The 24,794-nt window shown below is 39.1% G+C and overlaps 2 protein-coding genes across 4 annotated transcripts; both read right to left on the minus strand.

The window, feature by feature from the left end:
* On the minus strand, positions 3,943-13,401 carry LOC105167563 (eukaryotic translation initiation factor 4G-like). Of its 3 annotated transcripts, none has more exons than XM_011087339.2 (11): positions 13,237-13,400; positions 12,864-13,094; positions 12,512-12,639; positions 12,123-12,302; positions 11,913-11,986; positions 11,749-11,805; positions 10,648-11,433; positions 10,233-10,508; positions 7,006-10,151; positions 4,578-4,772; positions 3,943-4,482 (listed from the first exon to the last, which is right to left on the minus strand). In XM_011087339.2, exons 2-11 carry the CDS (start codon positions 13,022-13,024, stop codon positions 4,152-4,154), a joined length of 5,334 nt encoding a protein of 1,777 aa, XP_011085641.1. In that variant the 5' UTR covers positions 13,025-13,094; positions 13,237-13,400; the 3' UTR covers positions 3,943-4,151. The 3 variants fall into 3 exon arrangements, with proteins under 3 accessions (XP_011085641.1, XP_011085647.1, XP_020549677.1); XM_011087345.2 differs by having other exon boundaries at positions 4,047-4,482; positions 12,123-12,293; positions 13,237-13,401; XM_020694018.1 differs by having other exon boundaries at positions 4,047-4,482; positions 7,006-10,145; positions 13,237-13,401.
* On the minus strand, positions 14,855-24,048 carry LOC105167547 (eukaryotic translation initiation factor 4G-like). Its single transcript, XM_011087323.2, has 12 exons — positions 23,885-24,048; positions 23,527-23,757; positions 23,181-23,308; positions 22,809-22,988; positions 22,598-22,671; positions 22,435-22,491; positions 21,088-21,873; positions 20,558-20,944; positions 17,578-20,471; positions 17,146-17,388; positions 15,737-15,931; positions 14,855-15,644 (listed from the first exon to the last, which is right to left on the minus strand). Exons 2-12 carry the CDS (start codon positions 23,685-23,687, stop codon positions 15,314-15,316), a joined length of 5,436 nt encoding a protein of 1,811 aa, XP_011085625.1. The 5' UTR covers positions 23,688-23,757; positions 23,885-24,048; the 3' UTR covers positions 14,855-15,313.

The following is a 24,794-nucleotide window of genomic DNA, read 5'->3' on the forward strand; positions in this document are numbered from 1 at the left end:
TAACTAGTTCTTATTTGTTTTTACAAATTTTACTTAAGTAGGATATGAATGTCTTCCTCACTTGGAAGAAAAACATGTAAAATTCACACTATATATAAAATATCACTTAAATACATACATAATAAGTAAATACACGACCTGGTGTCAACCGGGTTGGGTCTGGAACTAAATTCTGACCTATGTTGAGACTCATTTGTCGTCTCAAAACCCCTCATACATAGAGCGGGTCCATGGCAGGTCTGGGTTTGACTTGTGCCCATTACCATCCTTAGAATTTATGCACTTTGACTACTTAATCATGCGCTTATAACACTGCAAATCCAACTTCTGATTTCCTGCATTATTACTAATTCTATATAGAAGACTCCCACGTTGGAATTTGAATGTTATTTATGGATGATTTAAAATTTTGGGGGTTCAAACTTTCCCTTTTCCATTTATGTAGGTGGAAAAAACTTGTACTGAATCAGAAAGGAAAAGATATTCTGAAACAGAGCAACTTCTAGAGTTTGATGGTTTTCATTTACAATCTTCAAAGGATAATTTTGCTGAGTTCAACAATAGTGCTAATGGCACTGTTTGGAGTATTAAACCTGGTATACGAGAAAGTATGTATGAACATCAGCAAGAAGGCTTTGAATTTCTGTGGAAAAACTTGGCTGGAAGCATCAATCTTGATGAACTGAAGAGCACTGATCCCGGTGGAGTGGGTGGATGCATCATTTCTCATGCTCCAGGGACCGGAAAAACCCGTTTGACCATAGTATTCCTGGAATCTTACTTAAAACTATTCCCTAACTGCCGGCCAGTGATTATTACCCCTGCCAGTATGCTCCTCACTTGGGAAGAAGAGTTCAGAAAGTGGAACGTTGAGTTCCCGTTCTATAACCTCAATAACCTGGAGTTCTTGGGGAAGGAGAACAAGAACGCACTCAGACTTCTTGCTGGAGCGAAACGCGGAAACAAGGATGCAATTCGTATGGTAAAGATATATTCGTGGAACATGGGCAGAAGCATTTTGGGGATCAGCTATAGCTTATTCGAGAAGTTGACTGGGGAGAAATACATAAAAGAGAGGACGACCGAGAAGAGAGAAAGAGTCATTATTGATGGTAAAACGAAAGCTCTGAGGAAAATACTTCTTGAAAAGCCTGGATTAGTAATTCTTGATGAAGGGCATACTCCTCGTAATCGGAGGAGTAACATTTGGAATGTTCTCCTTAAAGTCCAGACAAAGAAGCGGGTCATTCTTTCTGGAACTCCTTTCCAAAATAATTTTGGTGAACTCTTCAACACATTGCATATAGTGAGACCAGCAATTGCTGATGTACTAGCTCAAGAGAAAACTTTTGCCGAAATGATAGCATCAAGGAGAATGTCCTCAAAGAGAAAATACAAAGAGGAAAATTCTCACTCTACTCTAATTACAGAAGCCATTGACCGTGCTGTTGAGAAGCTTAAAATTTCCATGTCACCTTTTGTTCATGTACACAAAGGCACCATTCTTCAACAGAGTCTCCCTGGGTTAAGAGATTGTGTTATCCTTCTGAAACCCCCAGCACTGCAGAAGAGTTTGATTGAGAGGTTAGAAGGGTCCCCGAGCACCTTTCATTTTGAACATAAGGTAGCTTTGATATCTGTGCACCCATACCTTTTTCAACACTCTGATTCAACTGAAGAGGAAAGGATTGAAATTGACCTGGAAGCAGTGCAGGCCTCTAAGCTCAATCCTAATGAAGGTGTTAAAACAAAATTCATCCTGGAGTTTGTTCGCCTCAGCGTCGCAATGAATGAAAAAGTACTCATATTCAGCCAGTACATTCAACCTCTAGAACTGATAAAGGAACAACTCAAAGAAATTTTCAAGTGGGTCGATGGAAAGCAAATTTTGCGGATGCAAGGAAAGCTAGAACAAAAACAACGCCAGATGTTGATAAATGTATTTAATGATCCACAGAGTGAATCGAAAGTCATGCTCGCCTCAACGAGGTGCTGTTCTGAGGGTATAAGCTTAGTTGGAGCTTCCAGGGTAATTTTGCTGGATGTTGTTTGGAATCCATCAGTGGAAAGGCAAGCCATATGCCGTGCTTATAGGATCGGGCAAAAGAAGTTTGTCTATACCTACCATCTGATGACTTCTGGGACAACTGAGGCAGATAAGTACTGTAGGCAAGCTGAGAAGGACCGTTTGTCTGAGCTAGTGTTCACCTCTTCTTCTAATGAAAGCAACAAACAGAAGCATCCTTGTCCGAGTATTGAAGACAGGATTCTTGAGGAAATGGTTGGTCATGCGAAATTGAAAGAAATGTTTGAAAAGATAATTAATCAGCCAAAGGATGCCGACTTAATCCAAACTTTTGGTCTCACAACTTGAGGATTTATGAAAAAGAAAATGTTTCAGGTATCCGGTCTAGTTTATGTTGAGTATATTTATTAGGTTTTGGGACACTTTCATCAAAATCACTCTAACAATGTCATCAGTATTTTAAAATGTCTTCTCTTCCAACTGAAATGCAGGGATACACTCTCCATGCTTTCTCCTCAAAATGAGATTGATGAAGTACATCAAATAGGTATCTCTCCTTTTAGAAATGCTTGTACGAATTGCAACATTGCCTGTGATAAGGAATTCGCTATGCTAATGTATGTAAACTCGTTTATGTCAGATGATGAATAATCTAGAAATACTAGATGCTTCCTTCTGGTTTATAGCTTGACGACATAGGATAATCTTGATAACATGAAGAATTTTGAAGCCGTTTCTTAAGGGAACATTCTAAAAAATGAAGTTTTGGTTTTAGATGTCAACATGAAATAAAGAGCTAGTTGCACAAAGCAGTAATCCAAGAGCCCAGTGTTTGTCCTTTTTCATCTTTACAGTTGATGACAAATGTTTGTATACAACTTCCATTTTTTTTTTTTTTTTTTTTTAAATTACAACCACCTCCCTTTACGTTTGGCATAATTATGATTACTCCTTCGTAAATTCGAAAAATTATTTATACTCCCCTGATTTTAATGGTCGTCTAACAATTAACTCAATCTGTTAGGTTTTCATCCATTTTTTAACATAAACTCACCAAAATGTCCTTGCGGATTACAAATTATGATTTTATTTATTTTTTTAAAAAAATAATTTTTTTAAAGACTAATTGGATAGTTTTTTCATAATTTTTAAAACTTTTTCATCCATCCCGTTCGATTTTTTTATAAGTTTTAAATTTTAAAAAAAAAATAAAAAAAATACAATAAAGACAAAGTTGGTAATTTCATAAATTCATCAAACATGAAGGGGGTATTTGTAATTTTTAAAACGACGAGGGGTATTCGTAATTATGCTAAATTTTAAGAGAGGTCATTGTAATTTACCCTTTCTTTTTTCCCAGACTGATGTAGTTCTTTATACCTGCTTCAGCGGAGACTTTGTTTGATGTTTACTGTTTGTTTTGCAGGGTCAGATTTCAACAGTCTCCTGTCTTGTCATGAGCATTTGTGATCAATCTTGATCATTTGTTTTGCATTTTCAGAAGTGTAAACTGTTTCTTTCTACAATTTCTCAGAAACTCCATATTCTGCTTTGCACCTCCTGTGAATCTGTAAAAAACATCTGTGAAACCATCATCACCTGGAAATAGGAGGTCAACCGGAACTCGGGTTGCAACTTTATAATGATTCTTGATTCTGTATGATGGTAGGAGCAGGTCTATGGCTTCTCATTAAATTATGAGTTGCGCAGTAATAAGGTATTCTTGTAGTGAGATGGAATAGCAATTGCCCCATAAGAAAAACTATTAGATAATGTTGCAATATTTAAACACCTCAAACAAGTGATTTTTGTCATTGTTTTACCAAAATCATGTCAAAACCATGGTGCTGCATGAGAAGTTCTTTTTTGTAATCCATTTGTTGAAAGCACTATTAAAAGGTACAGAAGAGAATGAGTTGATGAAGATAACTTGATGCTCAATTGCACCTTCCAAAAATTGTAATCAATTTGTTGGCAAAAATAATATGAAAACATGAAGAACTTGCCCTACATAACCCCATCGGCCAAGAATTAAATATATATATAAATATGAGCAACTTTAGAACTGTGAAATAAGAAAACAAGAAATAAAATTTTCTACCAGATACAATGAGCATCTTATCCTCTAAATAAACTTGTCTATTCTCAATGACTTGTTAGAGCCTGCAGGCCTGAAGTTCTCTAGCCGCAGATTAGAGCTGGAACGAATCTCGTTCAAAACAGGATCACCTTTATACGATTTGATGATGTCCAAGACACTTCCAAGGACTTCAGCTGCAAGCCCTATTTCCACAAGCCGACCTTGCTCTTCTCCGCCTTCATATATCAATCTCCCAATTTCAGAAAGTGAAATAACATTCTCCATTACGACTTTAGCAAAAATACGGCCAAGGAACTCTGCCGCTCTAGGGGCATCGTTTACAGCATCCTCCAAGACAGCAAGAACAGACTCAAACCTGTTCATGTAAGAATATGATCAAAATTCTGTTCTGACAGGGTTAAAAAGAATTAAGAGATACTAGTCGTCATAATATGCTGGGACCTATCATACCCTTTAATGAGTTGATCTTCACTTATCAACCCATCTCGAGCTTTTGTAAGATTGATAAGTAATTTTGTCAAGAGATCTCTCTCTACATCTTTCCTCTCAAAAGAATCAGTAACCCAGATAGAGACCATAGATGGATAGAAACTGGGGCTGTTCAAATCCTTGATGCACAAAGCCACTTCATTCTCATCTCTTGCACTGGAAAAAACAGAGAGAAATTCATGTTAGATGGACTGAAAGGAGAAGCTAATCTATCTTAACCAATTATAGAATTAATAATAGCCAACAAAACTGAACAGAACTCAAAGATAGTATTTCATGCAACAGCAACACAAAAAGAAGACGATATACACAGATATCCACCCATGGGTATATCGTAGATATATGATCACTTCCCCAAGATGATATCACGCCTAACATTAGTATCATGAGAAGTGTTTTACCTAACTGTCCTGCACAATTTGGTAAAAGGGAGTAACTGCTTAGAACAAAACATTGAAAAGAAACAGTGAATGCTTCTAAGCATCATACGACTCTCATGGTGAATAGCTCACTCATAGTCTCAAAGGCCTCGTGACTTCCCCAGTCCTGTCTCCGCGAGTGGCCCACATAAGCATACATGATGACTAAATATCAAAATCTTTTATTCCAGCTCAACATTTAATACATCTAACATAAACAGGTTTTTTTGAGAGAGTAGTTATCCTACACCAAATGACATAGCTAAGACAACATCTGCGAATATTAGCACCGGGAAGCTAATGGATGTATCATCAGGTTGGTGGTCACAAAAGCATGTACGAAAAGGAGGAAAAAGAAAGAAAAGATGCATTCCATCGCATACCTATAAAAATTCCAAGATGCAACAATAAAGTTTTCAAGGGTCTACGGTATTATAGAACATACATGATGATCAACTGACACAAACACATGTTTATCTATACATCTGACAAAATACAAACTCGTGCTTCCTCATTACACTAGTGACCATCCCAGTTTACTTTACAGCTCACATAATGTCCTCTTCCCTAAAGTAGATCATTTCATAAAAGTAACTTTCTTAAAGTTGCAATCAGTTATATTACTCTTTTACTTATAATAACCAGCTGAAATTATTGCACTTTGTCATATCTGGTGTCTCACCCTGATCATTGATCAAGGACATACTAATTCTGGAGTAACCATGATTGCGATGACATACCCACTGCAATTTTGTCCTCTAGGGAATATGTAACACGCAGCAAAGAGTAAGAACAAGAATATTCAGGAAAAAAGGAAATTCTGGAACACCCAGATGGTTAGTTTGCATGCATTCATGGAAACCCCCCCCCCCCCTCCCAAAAAAAACAAAATGAACAATATACTCGCTATATGCTTCTGTGTCAAGAAGAATGAATTTCTATCTTCTTTTCAGTTTTCCCAATATATCGCATGAACAAGAAATATGCATCTAAATTAGTTCTCTTTGCCAAAATTCCCTGCTGATTCAAGTCTTTTGCGACATGGGCAAGAGGCCCAAGGACAGACAAAAGCTTCCAAATGGGGAAAAGTAAAGGAATTCTAAGATAGAACAAGCATATACTTTTACTTGTAGTAAATATTGATGATAACAAACGGGTAGCTTCATCGTCCTTTCTGCCTCTGATTCAAACACGACAAAAATCTATTCCAGAAGATAAAACTTACTCTCTCTCCAACAAAAATTATCATAATTCTTCTATCTTCCAAGAATCATTTTGAAAAATCAGAGTCAATATGTCAGCAGGGAGGCAAGCAAGTGCTAAAAAAATAACCCTGATCACTAACCACATACATAATTCGAGTTATGCAACTACATTTCTGGATTTTGTCTGAGTGCCCCAGGGTGGGCAGTATATATACTAACTTAACCGTTAGAAAGTAATATCAATCCTGCAACAAACCTACCCTTCAAATTTAGAAATTCAAATGTTGAGAATAATATCCCAACAAGTCATTCAAAGCATAATGAAAAAGAAAAACACATTTGTGCTCCATACCAACTAACTATACATCCGACATTTTTGTGCATATGGCTTGACATAAATTCAAGAAAATGTCCTAATTTGCTTTAGAGCCACTGACATGAAGATGCTTTAGGAAAATAGAGTTACTTAAGTAATCAATCCTCAAAGATGAAAAATATTGGTTCCATCCCCTGTCGTGTGCATCATCACAATCAAGAAACACAGCAGCTAACATTGCTACATAGTAAAGAAGATAATATTGTTCAAACATGGCTACTACTAGTAAAATTTCCAAATATATTATTGACCTTATGAGGAATATTAAGTTGCTTAACTTGCACAGAGGACACATTCATATTCAGAATTGTCAATTAACTTCCGAAATATGTGATCGCATAATCTGCAAAATTCAAATAAAATAAATAACATGTGAATTCCAAAAATACCTGTAGAATTCTCTGATTGCAGCCACAGACTTGTCCCGCAAGTGCTCTTCTGACCACACCTTATCCGAAGACACATTTTGTCTGCTAGTAGTTGGCCCACCTCGAGCAGGTGGAGAAATATGCATAGAACTGTCAAAACTGTTGTCTGTGTTTCGAACCTCTCTATTCCCATGGGACATTTTTCGCTCCTGAGAATGTGAGTGGTTGTAATTGGGAGGAGCAGCAAACCTGTCTGGCATATACCTTGGCATCAGATCTTCTCTTTGGCCATAAGCCACCCGTTCGGGCATGGAACTAAATCCATTCTGGCCAGGTCCCATCCTCCGCGCATCTCCAGGACTTGGCATCTCAGCCAACGGAATGTTAGAAGCTGATGGCTGCCCTCTGTAAGCCATTCCCTTTGCAAGACCACCTTGGGGCCCAAGAGTTATAGAATCATCACCAAGGGGTCTTTGGGGCAGAGGAACAGACATGGTCCTGTTCTCAAAGGGGTGTCGCTCCTCCATTCCAACATGATGAAGACCATAACCACGTACTTGTGGGGGAACAGCACGGAAACCACCAGTCTGAGAACCAGGTGGAGATAACATACCAGCAGATCTAGGACCAAAATCTGTAGGTGGACCCCTTCGAACAGAATTAGTCATGCTGGTAACGCGACCCAGCCTACTTGCTTGTGTCTGCCGCTCTTGAGCGGCATCCCGGTGCACCTCCTCAATCTTTTTTGGACCTTCAACTTTTCTCCTCTGTTGCCACTTATTCTTTCTCAGATCGATGGCATCTTTCAACATGAATCTAACCCTGGAGGAAAGCTTCATATTGTTGGATAACTGCCACATGATATCAAAATAGGCATCAATATGTTCCTTTGCCTTGGGGTGATCTATCATCTCCCCGATTGTGCTCATCAATTTGCACAAAGCTTCAATGTTCTCCTCATCAGGATTCTGATACTGACCCAACAACTTATTTATGCACTCATGCATTATCCTCTCAGTCAACATTCTCTTCTTGTATAGTTCTCCAATCAGCCTAATATTTCCTAACATGCGTCTTCGCGCTCGCAGTCTCTTCTCCTCTCTCTCTTCCGCTGTCTGTTTAGCTTCACCTTCTTCCTCAACTTTATTTGCCTCCTCTTCTTCTCTTTCTCCTCTCTCAAATTCTTCTTGGCACTTGTTCAGGAGTAATCTCTTGAAAGTAATTCTTTCATTCTCCACACTTAGGTCTGGCAAATCTGCAGCAAGGTGAAAGCAGAAATCCGCATACATCTCGCAGAAGGTAGGCTCCATCAGAGCTTTGTCAAAAATCTGTGAGATCAACCGAGAAAGCGTAATAACATTATCTACGTTCACTTGCTTAACTTGTTGAAACAGTTTTTCAAAATTTTGAGGGGTAAGCTTGTTCAGGATGCCCTTCAACTGCCTCTGTTTCGCTTCTTCCTCATCAGCAACCCTACCTACTTCATACTTCTTTTCAGCTTTATGCATCACCGGCATTGGTGTATGAGGAGAAGGCATCAAACCCTTCTGAAAACCAGCACCACGCTGCCACCTATCGGAATCAGAATTATTTCTTTGAAGGCCACCATGAGGACCCAGGGACTGCATCGGCCCAGATAGGATGCCCCCAGCATATTGCATAGGTGTCTGAGCCCGAGGATTCCTTAAAACACCATAATTACCTCCTTGGCCAGGCCGAAACCCAACAATGTTACTTGCATAGCCAACATCTGCCCGCATATCTCCTCGGCCAGACATAAGAGACCCAGGAAATTTACTCCATTTGTCATCATCTCCCAAGCCACCACCACGACGATCTGGTCTAGAACCGGCAACTGGCCTGTCAATTGTACGCCCAGGGCTACCATAGGACTCTCGTGAACCATGGATACTAGATACCATCAGCAATTCTGCTATGTCCGAAGTAATTTCAAATCCCTCAGGAAGATCAGGGCATTGCTCCACAAATTTTAGGAGGAAATCCCGAGAGTACCTTTTAGTCGTCAATCCATATCCATCCCCATCCTTTTCATCATTTTCAGTTTTTAAAGTTTCTAACTGTGGACTAGAGATTTCCGCAGCATCTTCCCAATCATCAGGCTCCACTTTACCCTGAGCAGGTTTCTCGCATGGCTCGGCATTGTCCTGAGATACATTCGCAGAAGCCTGCTTCTCGCTAATGATAGAAGATTTTTCTGAGACATCTGCAGATGTTACAACTTCTTTGTTTTCTGCAGGACCCTTATATGCCATATAAAGATCAGAACTAGTACCAGCAGCTTCTGCTTTTTTATATAATTCTTTTTTTTTCTTCGTACCTCGGGGAACAGTGCTTCTCGCAACATTTGTATCTGACAAGGTAATATCTTTGACACTAGACGGAGAAGGCAAAAGTAAGCCACAGCTATTACTGTCAATATCCTCATTCTGAGGTCCCAAAGCAGGTTTAGGAGAGGATGGAACTAAAACAGGGGCATGCTCTTGGTCCACAATAGCAAACTTATCAACATTTGTTTCTCTTGTGTCCATGCCATTAGCCACACTTGACAACACATCTGGAGAAGTTTTCTCCTTCTGCACTGACAGACAAGTCACCGACACAGAATTTTCAGTACTTCGACGACACAATGTGTCAGTAGATGCAGCTAAATTGTCATTCATCTCCACATCATCAGAGCAACAAACTGAAGATTCTTGTGGCTTTTCATGTCTATCTTCTAATAAATCACCATTAGTGGATATTACCTCCATGTCAGAGCTTTCCTCAATTTTACCAGTGGTTTCTTGAGATTCTAACGAAAGAGACCTCAAAGATGTTTCTAGACTAGGTTCATAGGGTTTCGAAGTCTCAACTGATGTGGCTTCTACTTGTTCTTTGCTACCCATTGTGTCAGCCTCTGATTGTCTGCTATTTACACCTTTCGTCTCTAAACTTTTAGATTCATCACTTATCTTTTCTTCCATAGCACCCCCAATTGTCAAGTGAGAAGCCTCATAAGAATCAGATACCATTGCTGATAATGATTCCTTAGCAGCTTCAGATGCCATATTAATTCCAGACGAAGCAGATTTTGCTTCCCTAGATTCAGCTTCAGCCAATTGAGAAGGCGAACTTGATACAAGGGCAGATAGCTTGCCAACCTGAAACTGATGTGCAAATCATGCTCAATTACATGCAGAAACTTCCTCAAACTGCACAACTGACAGATAAAATATAGAAAAAAATACCTGATCCTGCTGACCTCTGTTGCCTAGTTTTTTGTGGTTATCTTTACCGGAATCAGGTGGAACTGTCCCAGTTCTTGCTTCATCAGCAGATATGGTCGATACTGATGCAGAGCCATCCACGGCAGAAGTAGAAGTCAAAGCGTGGGACACATCTCTCTGCACATTAACCGTACCTGATGAGGCAGCAGATGCATATGATTTTGCTAATCCAGGCTTTGTCTGTGGCAAAGAGCTCAATGGCTCTTTCTCCCCACGAGAAGGCGGTTTCACCGTCACCTGCAGAAAACAAGGGAAAAGGCATTTTAAAATAATATACACTCTGAGCCTACAGCACCGCGTGCCATGCCAAAGCCATGTCTTTGTAACAACCACCATCAACTTATATCAACAGTCTAACAGAAAGCGATAAATTAACCTGGTTATAGGACCTTGGTGGCTGAGAACTGGGGGGAACCTGGGTGCTGCCAAGAGGGACAGTGCTTGCACCAGGAAAGAATAGGGAAGTGGCATTGTAAGAATTGGGATAAAAATTCATTGGGATATTAGGCGGAAATGAAGAAATAGGCTGCGATTGAGATGGCATATTAGGATGTGACCTCGAAGCCGGTGAGCTCTCAAGCCTCAACTCTTCATGAGTTTCTGGATGTGTAATCTTCACAGTTTTGCGTGAACCACTGTATTTTACAGTAGGCTGCTGAGGAAACTGTGGGGCCATATTCATTCCCATGCTTCCCAACTGAGGAGGTATGGGACCCATTTGTGGTGAAAAGTTCAAGCTTTGTCCCTGATGCATCATTCCTTGAGACTGCATTGGGTGTGGCTGCAGACCTGGAACAAACATTGAATGCTGCACGGGTGGATTTCCTAGAGGTAAGGACATTGGCATTGGCATTGGCAATGATGTTCCTGGCATGGCCTGAGACTGAATTTGAGGATTTGGACCACCAAATTGAACAGCAACCGGTGGTTGGTGAAATGGCAATGGCATGGTCATACCAGGGATAGGATGTACTGAGGGCTTCTGAGCTTGACTTGCAGGTGGTGGAGCTGAAACTTGGGCATCCCTCTTGGATTTGGACGCCAACTGAGCATCACCAGTATTAGGCTGCTCACGACTCCCTGCATCCTTTTTTGGCAAATTCTGCTTAGGAATAGATGGAATTGGCATTGCAGGAGCAGACCTTAAAGATTCATGACGTGCCTAATAGAGAAAACCAGGAAGTCAAACCATTATATATATATATATATATATTATTATTATTATTATTATTATTGTTGTTTTCCCTCACCACTTGTTATTTCATTATATTTCCCAGAATATTCAAGCACCCCTCTAGAAGGATCCAAAGAAAGGATAACATTCTCCAGCATCCAACACAAAGAATATGACTTTTGGTGCTTCAAATTTAAGTTATTCTATCACAAGAAGAACAGAGCAGGCAACTCTTATCTCAAACCAGCTGAAAACAACTTTACCGAGATCAGGTAAACAATTGACAGAAAAGATCCACACAACCTGAGCTTTTTTCTGCTCATCCAGATTTGGAGGCGCAGAGCTAGTTCGGGCAGGTACCTACAAACAAATCGGAAAATGTACCTTCTATCCTTAAGAACCAGAGTTCAAGGGTAACAACAGAGAATAGAATGGGAGATACAGAGATAATTTTGCACTTCAAGTACCTGCATTCCATTCATAAAACCAGGACTTATGGACCCAAACTGAAGTGGGAATGATTTAGATGCATCTCCTGGAGCTAAGGAATGCAAAACAGTAGAAATCATCAATTGAAACTATAGACAGAAGACACCTTCTATATAACAAACCGGCAAACAGATATTGGAAAAAAATTTCGGAACTTCAAAATAAATATGACCACCAATATGCCATACCTTTCCCAGGTGTTGAAGGGGCTTTGGACTCAGAGCTAACTGTAGAAACATTAGACAGAGGAGCTGTAGAGGAAACATCAGAAGAAGGAGCTCCAGGAACATCTCGGGTAGTTTTTTGAGTTGAGGCATTCATTGGTTCGGCATTCGAGGAGTTACTGGTGAGTGGTGAGTCTGATAATCCTAAAACAAGATGCATTAAAACACAAATAAAATAAAATAAAGAACAGAACAATAACAAAGAGACTTAGAATAGCTTCACTTAGGTCATACATTCCTGGAAGATTCACCTTAAATGATAATGGAGCCAATTTAAGCAAAACTTTTCTTTGGCAAATATCTCTTCAGGTTTCCAATCTTTTACTTTAGTCTCACATATCAAAATGGCGTACCGTGAGTTGACTGATGTTGATGAGCACCATTCTGTACAGCTCGTGCTGCAGGTGGATTACTAGAATCTACATTAGGGTTTCTTGTACTGGGCTGCCCTACTTGTGAATTGCTATTATACTTCTTGGAACTACATTTCAAAGAAAAAATAAAAAATAAAGATCACATTAATTATCGAAAGATATCAGGCAGACGGAAAAACCCTAGGCTGATCAGTACATCAATGTATGAACACTCGCACTCACATTCATCATCACTCAATCAACAAACACACAATCATATGCGTGTGTAAAACCAAATTCGCATATTTAAGGAACAAATCCCTAGTTTTAATTATTCACACACAAACCCCACCTTCGGTTAGAAGGATTGGTGGGGGCGGAGGAGGCGCCGCCACCGCCTTTAGTGGAGACGCCGCTGGTGAACTGGCGCTGCTGATTGGAGCTACCGGATCGGCCGGGTTTCCTGTACTGTGTAGACTCGCTCCTCTCAACCCTTGATTGATTGTGGGACATAAATCCTAGCCTCGGAGAAGAAACCGCTTTCCCAGAAATTCAAAATAATCTTTCTTTCCCACAGAGAGATCTACCGATCAAATCAAAAACATCAACATCAATAAATTTTCCGGTGCGCATTCAATCGGGCGGCAGGAAAAGAATTCAAACGGCAGTTAAGCAATCAACAAAAAATTTTAGTGTTACTACTAATCCATTCAATCATAGTCTACCTGGAATGGAGGGAACAGAATTAGGGTTTCTACTGGGAGAAAACAATGGCGGGAACCATGACGAGACGACACCGTAAGAGGAAGAAGAAGAAACGAATAGAGAACTCTGTGAGCTTGCTGTGTTAATAGAGTAATAGACAGGAGATGAAAAAAGCTATAGAGATTATTTTTCGAGACAAAATCAGTTTATGTAATTGAAAACGTGCATATATATATATATAATATATGTATCTACACTTATATTAACTCTATTATACTAATAGAGTTAATCACACTTCGACCCCTCTTAAAATATGAAATTATACTTTATCCCCAAAAAATTTGAAATTATAGTTACAACCCCTTCCGGAAATTCCGCTATAATTCGAAAGAAAAATGGTGACATAAACAAAAAATGTTACATAAATTTTTATTTTTGTCTTTCATTTAATATTTTTGTGTATATTTTTATAAATAAATAAATATAATATATATAGGTTCACATCATTATAGTTTTTCTTTTATAAATACAAAATTATTACATGAGAACATTAAATGAGGGATAAAATTAAAAATGAGAATAATTACAATCCTCCCACTGAGGTTTAATTAATTATATTTAGACCTTTATGGTTTGAGAAATTTAATCTAATATTCCTAAAATTTCTATTTGTCTAACAATCAGTTACCTCCATTAGTCAAAATTTACTAAATTTATTAATATTAATAAAAAGATCAAATGAAAATTAATTATTTAGTAATCAAAATATTATTTTAAAACTCAATATGTGCGTTATAAATTAAAGATACTATTTCAATAGAGTTTATAAATATGAATTGTAAAATACATATACATATATTGTATATGGTTATTATAGAGGGATAATTACATTCTCCTCCTTTGAGGGTTGGTATAATTACACATAGATCCCTCATGGTTTGAGAAATTATATCTAATATTCATGAGGTTTACTTCCTTTTAACAAATAAACATTAGTCAAAATTCATCGAATTTGTTAATTAACAAAAAAAAGTTAAAAAATATATATATTACCCCCGATTGACTTATTACTAATTTACAGAATATTAAATATTTTTTTATGACCAAATTATTATCATACGTCTCCACATGTTATGCATGTGGGGAGGTATACTTTCACCGTTATAAGAGTAGTGCAGTTTGGAAAAAAAACTATTTAATTTGCAATAAGTCAATCGAGGGTAAATGTCAATTTTATTTATTTTTTTTGTTAATATTAGCAAATCTAATGAATTTTAACTAATAGAGGACTTATTTGTTATATGTAATTTCTCAAATTACAAGATTTATGTGCGATTGCATCAAACATTAAGGGAGGAAAGTGTAATTATCCATATCATCAATGAAGGAATCAATTGATATCATGAAATTTTTCTTGGAAAATGGGATAAATTCAATTTGCTCAAATAATTTTTTTGATATACAAGACTAAACATAAATGGAATCACATATTAAAAAAAGATTTAGGACAAATCAAGTGTGTGGAGGGCAATTTTGCCATTTCCTTGTCTGCTCAAATAGTAGTAAATTAAACAACCAAAATATAAAAAATGACCAACTTTAAATTAAAATGATTAATACTTGATACCAAAGGCAATAGATACAGAATTGTTATGTATACACATGATTGCACCAAGACAAGATTTGAAAGAGTTCCACTCTTCCCATACAATACAAACATGTGAAGCTGCAAAAATCAAACACCTCCGATTTAGCATATAATGAATAAGTCCTCAAGTGTAGTTAACTCCTCCCTTCTTATCCTTTATCTCTTCCAGAATAGATCAATTTAGTTTCTACATTCTTCTATGTAGAGCACTAGCATATGGTAAAGAAGAAGACATTGCTGATGCAGATAAGTTGATGCTCAATTGCTCCTTGCAAACATTGTAAACAGTTACTCGGCAAAAATTATATGGAAACCATGAAGATTTTTGCCCTACATAACCGCCCTATCGGCCCAGAATTAAATATTTATATATATCAGAAACTTTAGAACTGTGACCTAACAAAACAAGAAATAGATCTTCTACCAGATACAATGAGCATCCCTATCCTCTAAATGAACTTGTCTATTCTCAGTGACTTGTTAGAGCCTGCAGGTCTGAAGTTCTCTAGCCGCAGATTGGAGCTTGAACAAATCTCATTCAATACAGAGTCACCTTTTTCCGATTTGATTATATCCAAGACACTTCCAAGGACTTCAGCTGCAAGCCCTATTTCTACAAGCTGACCTTGCTCTTCCCCACCTTCATATATCAATCTCCCAATTTCAGAAAGTGAAATGACATTTTCCATCACGACTTTGGCAAAGATACGACCAAGGAACTCTGCTGCTCTAGGGGCATCATTCACAGCATCCTCCAACACAGCAAGAACAGACTCAAACCTGTCAAAGGAAGAATATGACAAAATTCAGTCAGACAAGGTTAAATAGAACTAAGAGATATTAGTCGTCATAATATACTGGACCTAGCATACCCTTTAATGAGTTGATCTTCACTTATCATCCCGTGTCGAGGTTTCGTAAGATTGATCAGTAACTTTGTCAAGAGGTCTCTCTCGACATCTTTCCTCTCAAAAGAATCGGTAACCCAGATAGAGATCATAGATGGATAAAAGCTGGGGCTGTTCAAATCCTTGATGCACAAAGCAACCTCATTCTCATCTCTTGCACTAGAAAAAACCGGATGAATTTTCATGTGAGATAGACTGAAAGGAGAAACTAATCTATCTTAACCAAAATAGAGTTAATAAAAGCCAGCAGAACTGAACAGATCCCAAAAACAATATTTCACGCAACACAAGCACAAAAAGAAGATGATATACACAGGCATCCATCCTTGGGCATAGTTGTTGATATAACATGTACAATCACTTACCCAAGATGATATTACGCAAAAATAAATATCATGCGAAGTGTTTTACCTCTAGCGTTCAGGAAATTTCTCTAAAAGGGAGTAAACTGCTGAGAACGAAACATTGAAAAGAAAAAGTGAATGTCATATGACTCTCAAGATGAATAACCACCCATATTCTCAAGTGCCTCAACAAACTCGCACATTCCTGTCTCCCCAAGTGACCCACACAAGCATACATGGGGAATAAACATCAAAATCTTTTATTCCAGTGCTCAACATTTAACACATCTAACATAAACGGGTTTTTTTTCCGAGGGAGTTGTGATCCTAAACAAAATTACAGAGTTAAAACGTCATCTGCAAAATTCAGCACAGAGAACCAAATGGGGGTGTCATTAGGTTGATGATCACAAAGGTACATATGAAAAGGAGAGAAGAAAAAAGTACATACACATTCTCATTGACTCATTCCTGTAAAGATTCCATGCAACAATTAAGTTTTCGAGGATCTACAGAACATAATACATGATGATCATTATCCGTACATCAGCAAATACAAATGGGTTCCAGAAAAACTCGTAAAATACACTAGTGACCATCCAGTTTTACTTTGTCAGCTCCAATAGTAGAAGAGTTATATAAGATATTCAACCCTCAAAGTTGGGACATTATTAGTTCTTCTCCTTGTCATGCAGTATCACAAATTCACAATCAAGAACACACAGCAGCTAACCTTGTAACAGAGTAAAGAAGATAGGAGTCTTCAAACATGGCTATTATTGATTCAATTCCCACCTTTAGAGAGAGAAAAAGATGTTTAAAGGATTGAAGAATTTAATGAGGCTGATAAGAGACAGGAGAACAAACAAAGTTACTTTTCATGCATTGTTGACATGACAAAGAACATAAGTAGCATCACTTGCACACACAAGACCATCAGATTCCTAACGCTAATTAACTTCTCAAATATGTGATTTTAATCAGCAAAATCACAAAACAATAAAATAACATGTCAAATTCCAAAAATACCTGTAGAATTCTCTGATTGCAGCCACAGACTTGTCCCGCAAGTGCTCTTCTGACCACACCTTATCCGAAGACACATTTTGTCTGCTAGTAGTTGGCCCACCTCGAGCAGGTGGAGAAATATGCATAGAACTGTCAAAACTGTTGTCTGTGTTTCGAACCTCTCTATTCCCATGGGACATTTTTCGCTCCTGAGAATGTGAGTGGTTGTAATTGGGAGGAGCAGCAAACCTGTCTGGCATATACCTTGGTTTATCTGAAGACACATTTTGTGTGCTTGTAGTTGGCCCACCTCGAGCAGGTGGAGAAGTAGGCATAGATCTATCAAAAGTGCTGTCTGTATTTCTAACCTCTCTATTCCCATAGGACATATTTCGCTCTGGAGGATGTGAATGGTCATAATTGGGAGCAGCAGCAAACCTGTCTGGCATATATCTTGGCATCAGATCTTCTCTTTGGCCATAAGCCGCCCGTTCGGACATGGAACTAAATCCATTGGGGCCAGGTCCCATCCTCCGTGCATCTCCAGGACTTGGCATCTCAGCCAAAGGAACGCTAGGTGCTGATGGCTGCCCTCTGTAGGCCATCCCCTTTGCAAGGCCACCTTGGGGCCCAAGAGTTATGGAATCATCACCGAGGGGTCTCTGGGGCAGAGGAACAGACATGGTCCTGTTCTCAAAGGAATGCCTCTCATCCATCCGAACATCCTGAGAACCATAACCGCGTAGTTGTGGGGGAACAGCACGGAAACCACCAATCTGAGAACCTGGCGGAGATAACATACCAGGGGATCTAGGGCCAAAATCCATAGGTGGACCCCTTCGAACAGAACTAGCCATGCTGGGAGCACGACCCAGCCTACTTGCTTGTGTCTGCCGCTCTTGAGCGGCATCGCGGTGTACCTCCTCAATCTTTTTCGGACCTTCAACTTTCCTCCTCTGTTGCCACTTATTCTTTCTCAGATCGATAGCATCTTTTAGCATGAATCTGACCCTGGACGAAAGCTTCATATTGTTGGATAATTGGGCCATGATATCAAAATAGGCATCAATATGTTCCTTTGCCTTGGGGTGATCTATCATCTCCCCAATTGTGCTCATCAATTTGCACAGGGCTTCAATATTCTCCTCATCAGGATTCTGATACTGTCCCAACAACTTATTTAGGCACTCATGCATTATTCTCTCAGTCAACATTCTCTTCTTGTACAGTTCTCCAATCAGCCTAATATTACCTAACATGCGTCTTCGTGCTTGGAGTCTTTTCTCCTCTCTCTCTTCCGCTGTCTGTTTGGCTTCACCTTCTTCCTCTGCTTTATTTGCCTCTTCTTCTTCTCTTTCTCCCCTCTCAAATTCTTCTTGGCACTTGTTCAAGAGTAATCTCTTGAAAGTAATTTTTTCATTCTCCACACTTAGGTCTGGCAAATCTGCAGCAAGGTGAAAGCAGAAATTCGCATACATCTCACAGAAGGTAGGCTCCATCAGAGCTTTGTCAAAAATCTGTGAGATCAAGCGAGAAAGTGTAACAACATTATCTATGTTCAATTGCTTAACTTGTTGAAACAGTTTTTCAAAATTTTGAGGGGTAAGCTTGTTCAGGATGGCCTTTAACTGCCTCTGCTTTGCGTCTTCCTCGTCAGCAACCCTACCTACTTCATATTTCTTTTCAGCTTTGTGCATCACCGGCATTGGTGTCTGAGGAGAAGGCATCAAACCCTTCTGAAAACCAGTGCCACGCTGCCACCTATCAGAATCAGAATTGTTTCTCTGAAGGCCACCATGAGGACCCAGGGACTGCATCGGCCCAGATAAGATGCCCCCAGCATATGGCATAGGTGCCTGAGCCCGAGGATTCCTTAAAACACCATAATTACCTCCTTGGCCAGGCCGAAATCCAGCAATATTACTTGCATAGCCAAGATCTGTCCGTATATCCCCTCGCCCGGACATAAGAGATCCAGGAAATTTACTCCATTTGTCTTCATCTCCCAATCCACTTCCACGACGATCTGGTCTAGAACCACCAATTGGCCTGTCAATTGTACGTCCTGGGCTAGGGTACGACTGCCGTGAAACATGGGCACTAGAAACCATCAATGTATCTGCTATGTCAGCAGTAATTTCGAATCCATCAGGAAGATCAGTGCATTGCTCCACAAATTTTAGGAGGAAATCCCGAGAGTACCTTTTAGTTGTCAATTCATATCCATCTCCATCCTTATCATCATTTTCATTCTTTGAAGTTTCTAACTGCGGACTAGAGATTTCCACAACATCTTCCCAATCATCAGGCTCCACTTTACCCTGAGCAGGTTTCTCATATGGCACGGCATTGTCCTGAGATAAATTAGCAAATGTCTGCTTCTCGCTAATGATTGAAGATTTTTCTGAGCCATCTCCAGATGTTACAGTCTCTTTGTTTTCCACAGGACCCTTATATGCCATATAAAGATCAGAACTCGTACCAGCAGCTTCTGCTTTTTTGTATAATTCTTTTTTTTTCTTTTTAACTCGGGGCATGGCATTTCTCGCCACATTTGTATCTGACAAGGCTTTATCTTTGACATTAGACAGAGAAGGGGGAAGTAACACACAACTACTACTATCAGTATCTTCATTTCCAGGCCCCAAAGCAGCTTTAGGAGGGGATGGAACTGAAACAGGGGCGGACTCCTGGTCCATCAGAGCATGCTTCGCGACAGTTGTTTCTCTTGTGTCAATGCCATTAGGCACACTTGACAACACATCCGGAGAAGTTTTTTCGTTCTGTTCTGACAGACCAGTCACTGACCCAGAACTTTCAGTATTTTGACAACCCAATGTGTGAGTAGATGCAGCTAAATCATCATTCATCTCAACCTCATCAGAGATTAATCCTGAAGATTCTTCTGGCTTTTCTTGTGGGTCTTCCAATAAACAGCCATTAGTGGATGTTACCTCCATATCAGAGCCCTCCTCGTGGTTACCGGTGATTTCTTGAGATTCTAAAGAAAGAGACCTAAAAGACGTTTCTAGAATAGGTTGATAGGATTTCAAACTCTCAGACAATGTGGCTTCTCCTTGTTCTTTGCTCCCCACTGTCTCAGGCTCTGATTGTCTGCTATTTACACCTTTCGTCCCTAAACTTTCAGACTCATCACCTGTCTTTTCTTCCATAGCACCCCCAATTGTCAAATGAGAAGCCTCACAAGAATCAGCTACCATGGCTGATGATTCCTTAGCAGTTTCAGATACCATATTAATTCCAGATGAAGCAGATTTTGCTTCCACATCTTCAGCTTCAGCCAATTGAGAAGGCAAACTTGATACAGTGGCAGACAGTCTAACAACCTGAAAATGATGTGCAAATCATGCTCAAATACAGGCAGAAACTTTCTCAAACTGCGCAACTGCCCCGATAAAACTAGATAAAATACCTGATCATGCTGACCTCTATTGCCTAGGTTTTTATGGTTATCTTCAATGGAATCAGGAGGAACAGCCCCAGTTCTTGCTTCATCAGCAGAGGTGGTTGATACTGATGCAGAGTCATCCTTAGGGGACACTGCAGAAGCCAAAGTGACAGGCTCATCCTTCTGCACATTGGCAGGACCTGACGAGGTAGCAAATGCATATGATTTTGCTAACACAGGCTTTGTCTGTGGCAAAGAGCTCAATGAGGAAGAGTCAACATCCTTATTAAGACGAACTGAATCTTCTGCACGTAACCTTGAAGGTTTAGAAGATTCTTCTTTTCCAACAGATAGTGAACCAGTGGATGGCGATTGCTCTTTCTCCCCACGAGAAGGCGGTTTCACAGTTACCTGCAGGAAATAAGGGGAAAGGAAATGAAAAATAATATACATTCTTAACCCACAATAGTCCGTGCCATGTTAATGCCATGTTTTTATAATAATCACCATCAACTCATATCAATAACAGTCTAAACAGAAAGCGACTAGTTCACCTGGTTATAGAACCTTGGCGGCTGAGAAGTGGGAGGAACCTGAGAACTACTTAGAGGGACAGAGCTTGCAGCAGGAAAGAAGAGCGAAGGGGCATTGTAAGAACTGGGATAAAAATTCATTGGGATATTAGGCGGAAATGAAGGAATAGGCTGTGATTGAGATGGCATATTCGGATGTGACCTCGAAGCCGGTGAGCTCTCAAGCCTTAACTCTTCATGAGTTTCTGGATGTGTAATCTTTACAGTTTTGCGAGAACCACTGTATTTTACAGCAGGTTGCGGAGGAAACTGTGGGGCCATATTTATTCCCATGTTACCCAACTGAGGAGGTATAGGACCCATTTGTGGGGAAAAGTTCAAGGTCTGTCCCTGATGCATCATTCCTTGAGACTGCAGTGGGTGTGGCTGGAGACCTGGAACAAACATTGAATGCTGAACTGGTGGATTTCCTAGAGGTAAGGACATTGGCATTGGCATGGGCAATGATGTTCCTGGCATGGCCTGAGACTGAATTTGAGGATTTGGACCACCAAATTGAACAGGAACCTGTGGTTGGTGAAATGGCAGTTGCATGGTCATACCAGGGATAGGATGTATTGAGGGCTTCTGAGCTTGAGCAGCAGGTGGTGCTGCTGAAACTTGGGCATCCCTCTTGGATTTGGACGCCAGCTGAGCGTCACCTGCATTAGGCTGCTCAAGACTCCCTGCATCCTTTTTTGGCAATTGCTGCTTTGGAATAGATGGAATTGGCATTGCAGGACCGGACCTTAGAGATTCGTGGCGGGCCTGATAGAACAGTACAACAATTTGCAGGCTAGTAAAATAAGCAATACCAACCACCAACCCGCTAATAAAAATGAAGAAATTAGGTTTGCAGATATAAGGTGATGTTCAAGACAAAAACAATAAGAAAGGATATATTTGGAAATGTGATCCAAACTAAACATACAACTAGAGAGATATGGCAACTGAACCTTCAGAATTAATTTGGTTGAGAATAATAGAAGAAAAGGAGGGAGAAAGATAAAAATAGGGGAAAGACATTGTTCTTCTCAAGTTTTATTATTAATAGAAATGACGCCCTTCCTTCATTTATCCATCTGAAGGATCAAAAAATCAAATTCTTCTCCTTTACAGCTTATTATTTAATTTCATTACAGTTTGCAGCATATTCGAGCACACCTGTCAAATTGGGTCCAAAGAAATAACAATATTCAACAACATCCAGCACATAGACTACTATCTTGCACACTTCGATTTTTCTATCGCTACAAGAAGAGAATATGCAGCTCTTATATCTACCAGCTGAAAGCTACTTTAAACAATTGACAGAGGAGATCCACAAACCTGAGCTTTTTTCTGCTCATCCAAATTTGGAGGTGCGGAGCTTGTTCGGGCAGGTATCTACAAACAAAACACAAAATGTACATTCTATCCTTGAGAACCAGAGTTCAAGGGTAACAATAGAGAAGAGAATAGGAGATACAAAGATAATTTGCACTTCATGTACCTGCATTCCATTCATAAAACCAGGACTTATGGACCCAAACTGAAGTGGAAATGATTTAGATGCATCTCCTGGAGCTAAGGAATACAACCCAGTAGAAATCATCAATTGCAACTATAGAGAGAAGATACTTTCTACAATAATATACCAGCAAACAGATATTGGAAAACATTTTAAGAAATTAAAAATAAATATGACCACCAATATACCATACCTTTCCCAGGTGTTGAAGGGGGTTTAGACTCAGAGCTAGCTATCGAAACACTAGATGGTAGAGCTGCAGAGGAGACATTAGAAGGAGGAGCTTTGGGGACATCTCGGGTAAATTTTTGAGTTGTGGCATCCATTGGCTTGACATTTGAAGAGTTACTACCAACTGGTGAGTCGGGTATTCCTAAAACAAGATACATTAAAACAGAAACAAAAGAATAAGAAAAAGCATTAAAATAGCTTCACTTGGCTCATAAGTATCTGGAAAATTTACCTTAAACAAGGGACCCAGATTAAGCAAAAAATTTATTTTGCAAAGACCTTGTCAGAGATCCAATTTTTACCATAGATAGTGCTGCATACAGAGATTACGTACCATGAGTTGGCTGCTGTTCATGAGCACCATTCTGTACTGCACGTGGTGCAGATGGAATAGTAGAATCTACATTAGGGCTTCTTGCACCGGGTTGCCCTACTTGTGAATTGCTATTATACTTCTTAAAACTGCATTTCAAGAACAAACAAAAAACAAGAATAAAATTGCAATTCACCACAATCAAGCAGACACACAAAACCCCTAGGATGTGCATCAATGTATGACCACTCGTACTCACATTCATCATCAGTCAATCAACAAACACACCATCACGTGCATGTGTAAAACCAATCCGCACATTTAAGGAACAAATCCCTAGTTTTATTTATTTACACACAAACCCCACCTCCGGTTAGAAGGATTGTTGGGGGCGGCGGAGGCACCGCCACCGCCCTTAGTGGAGACGCCGCCTGTGAACTGGCGCTGCTGATTGGAGCTGCCGGATCGGGCGGTTTTCCTGTACTGCGTAGACTCGCTCCTCTCAGCCCTTGATTGATTGTGGGACATAAATCCTAGCCTCGGAGAAGAAACCGCTTTCCCAGAAATTCAAAATAATCTTTCTTTCCCACAGAGAGATCTACCGATCAAATCAAAAACATCAAAACTCACTCATTCAATCGGGGGCAGCAAAAGAATCCAAACGGCGAATAAGCACTCAACAAAAGTTTTTCGCTTTATCACTAACCCATTAAGTTATACCCTACCTGGAATGGAGAGAACAGAATTAGGGTTTCTACTGGGAGAAAACAATGGCGGGAACCATGACGAGACGACACCGTAAGAGGGATAAGAGAAGCGGAAGAAGAAGCAAATGAAATAGAGAACTCTGAGTTTATGCTATTAGAGAGACAGATGAAAAAGGTATAGTAAAGATCAAATTTTTGGAGTGGAAAAAAGGAGTGAAATGTTTTTATAGTTAAATGTTATATAAAAACATTTCACACACACACAAATATATATATATAATATAAATTAAATGGGAATATATAAATACCTTAATGAATAAATGTTTAGTAATATAGACAATATTTACTTTATATTCCTCATTTATGATATTTTATATTACTATTTCTTAGTTTTATTTATATCATTTTGTTGGTGTAACAAACTCTCCTATGTCATAGTCAAGATATAGGAGTGCTATTAGGAGACGGGATTTTCTACGTGTTGTGTATCAAAATTATTATTTTTTATTTATCTTTAAACTTTGTAAATTATTCTTATATTTATTACGCATATGTTTTCACGCACTTACCACTTTTATGCAGCATTTAATAATAATGAATTTATCATTGACAGATTTATTTATTTGAAAATATGCGGAACAAATTTTAGTTTTGATATATCAATATATATAATTATAGATGATCAGAGTAGTTTAAAATTTTACGATATTTAAATAGTATTTTGTTTTTAATGCTATGCTTGTGTTGTACACAAATATATTTATAGTTCTAAATTATATCATTTTGTTCAAGTGTAAATTAATTGTGATATTTGATTATTATGTCATATGCAAGCGGTGAGTTGTGTCATTATCAAAATTTGATGGTACAAAAATATTGTTCGGTTTGCGTATGTCGCTTTTTTCTTTCTCGTAATTTCGTACCAAAT

This window comes from Sesamum indicum, linkage group LG1, assembly GCF_000512975.1.
Source record: "Sesamum indicum cultivar Zhongzhi No. 13 linkage group LG1, S_indicum_v1.0, whole genome shotgun sequence".
NCBI lineage: Eukaryota > Viridiplantae > Streptophyta > Magnoliopsida > Lamiales > Pedaliaceae > Sesamum > Sesamum indicum.

What these genes read in the sequence shown, in the direction of transcription:
- LOC105167547 (XM_011087323.2), bottom strand. Translation starts at nt 23,687, where the DNA reads ATGTCCCACAATCAATCAAGGGCTGAGAGGAGCGAGTCTACGCAGTAC. An exon ending in TGAACAGCAGCCAACTCATG is followed by an intron (nt 22,989 to 23,180) that starts GTACGTAATCTC and finishes ATCTTGTTTTAG; the next exon opens with GAATACCCGACTCACCAGTT. An exon ending in CGCCAAGGTTCTATAACCAG is followed by an intron (nt 20,945 to 21,087) that starts GTGAACTAGTCG and finishes TATTTCCTGCAG; the next exon opens with GTAACTGTGAAACCGCCTTC.
- LOC105167563 (XM_011087339.2), bottom strand. Translation starts at nt 13,024, where the DNA reads ATGTCCCACAATCAATCAAGGGTTGAGAGGAGCGAGTCTACACAGTAC. An exon ending in CCCTTCAACACCTGGGAAAG is followed by an intron (nt 11,987 to 12,122) that starts GTATGGCATATT and finishes TGCATTCCTTAG; the next exon opens with CTCCAGGAGATGCATCTAAA. An exon ending in GAAGATCAACTCATTAAAGG is followed by an intron (nt 4,483 to 4,577) that starts GTATGATAGGTC and finishes TTACATGAACAG; the next exon opens with GTTTGAGTCTGTTCTTGCTG.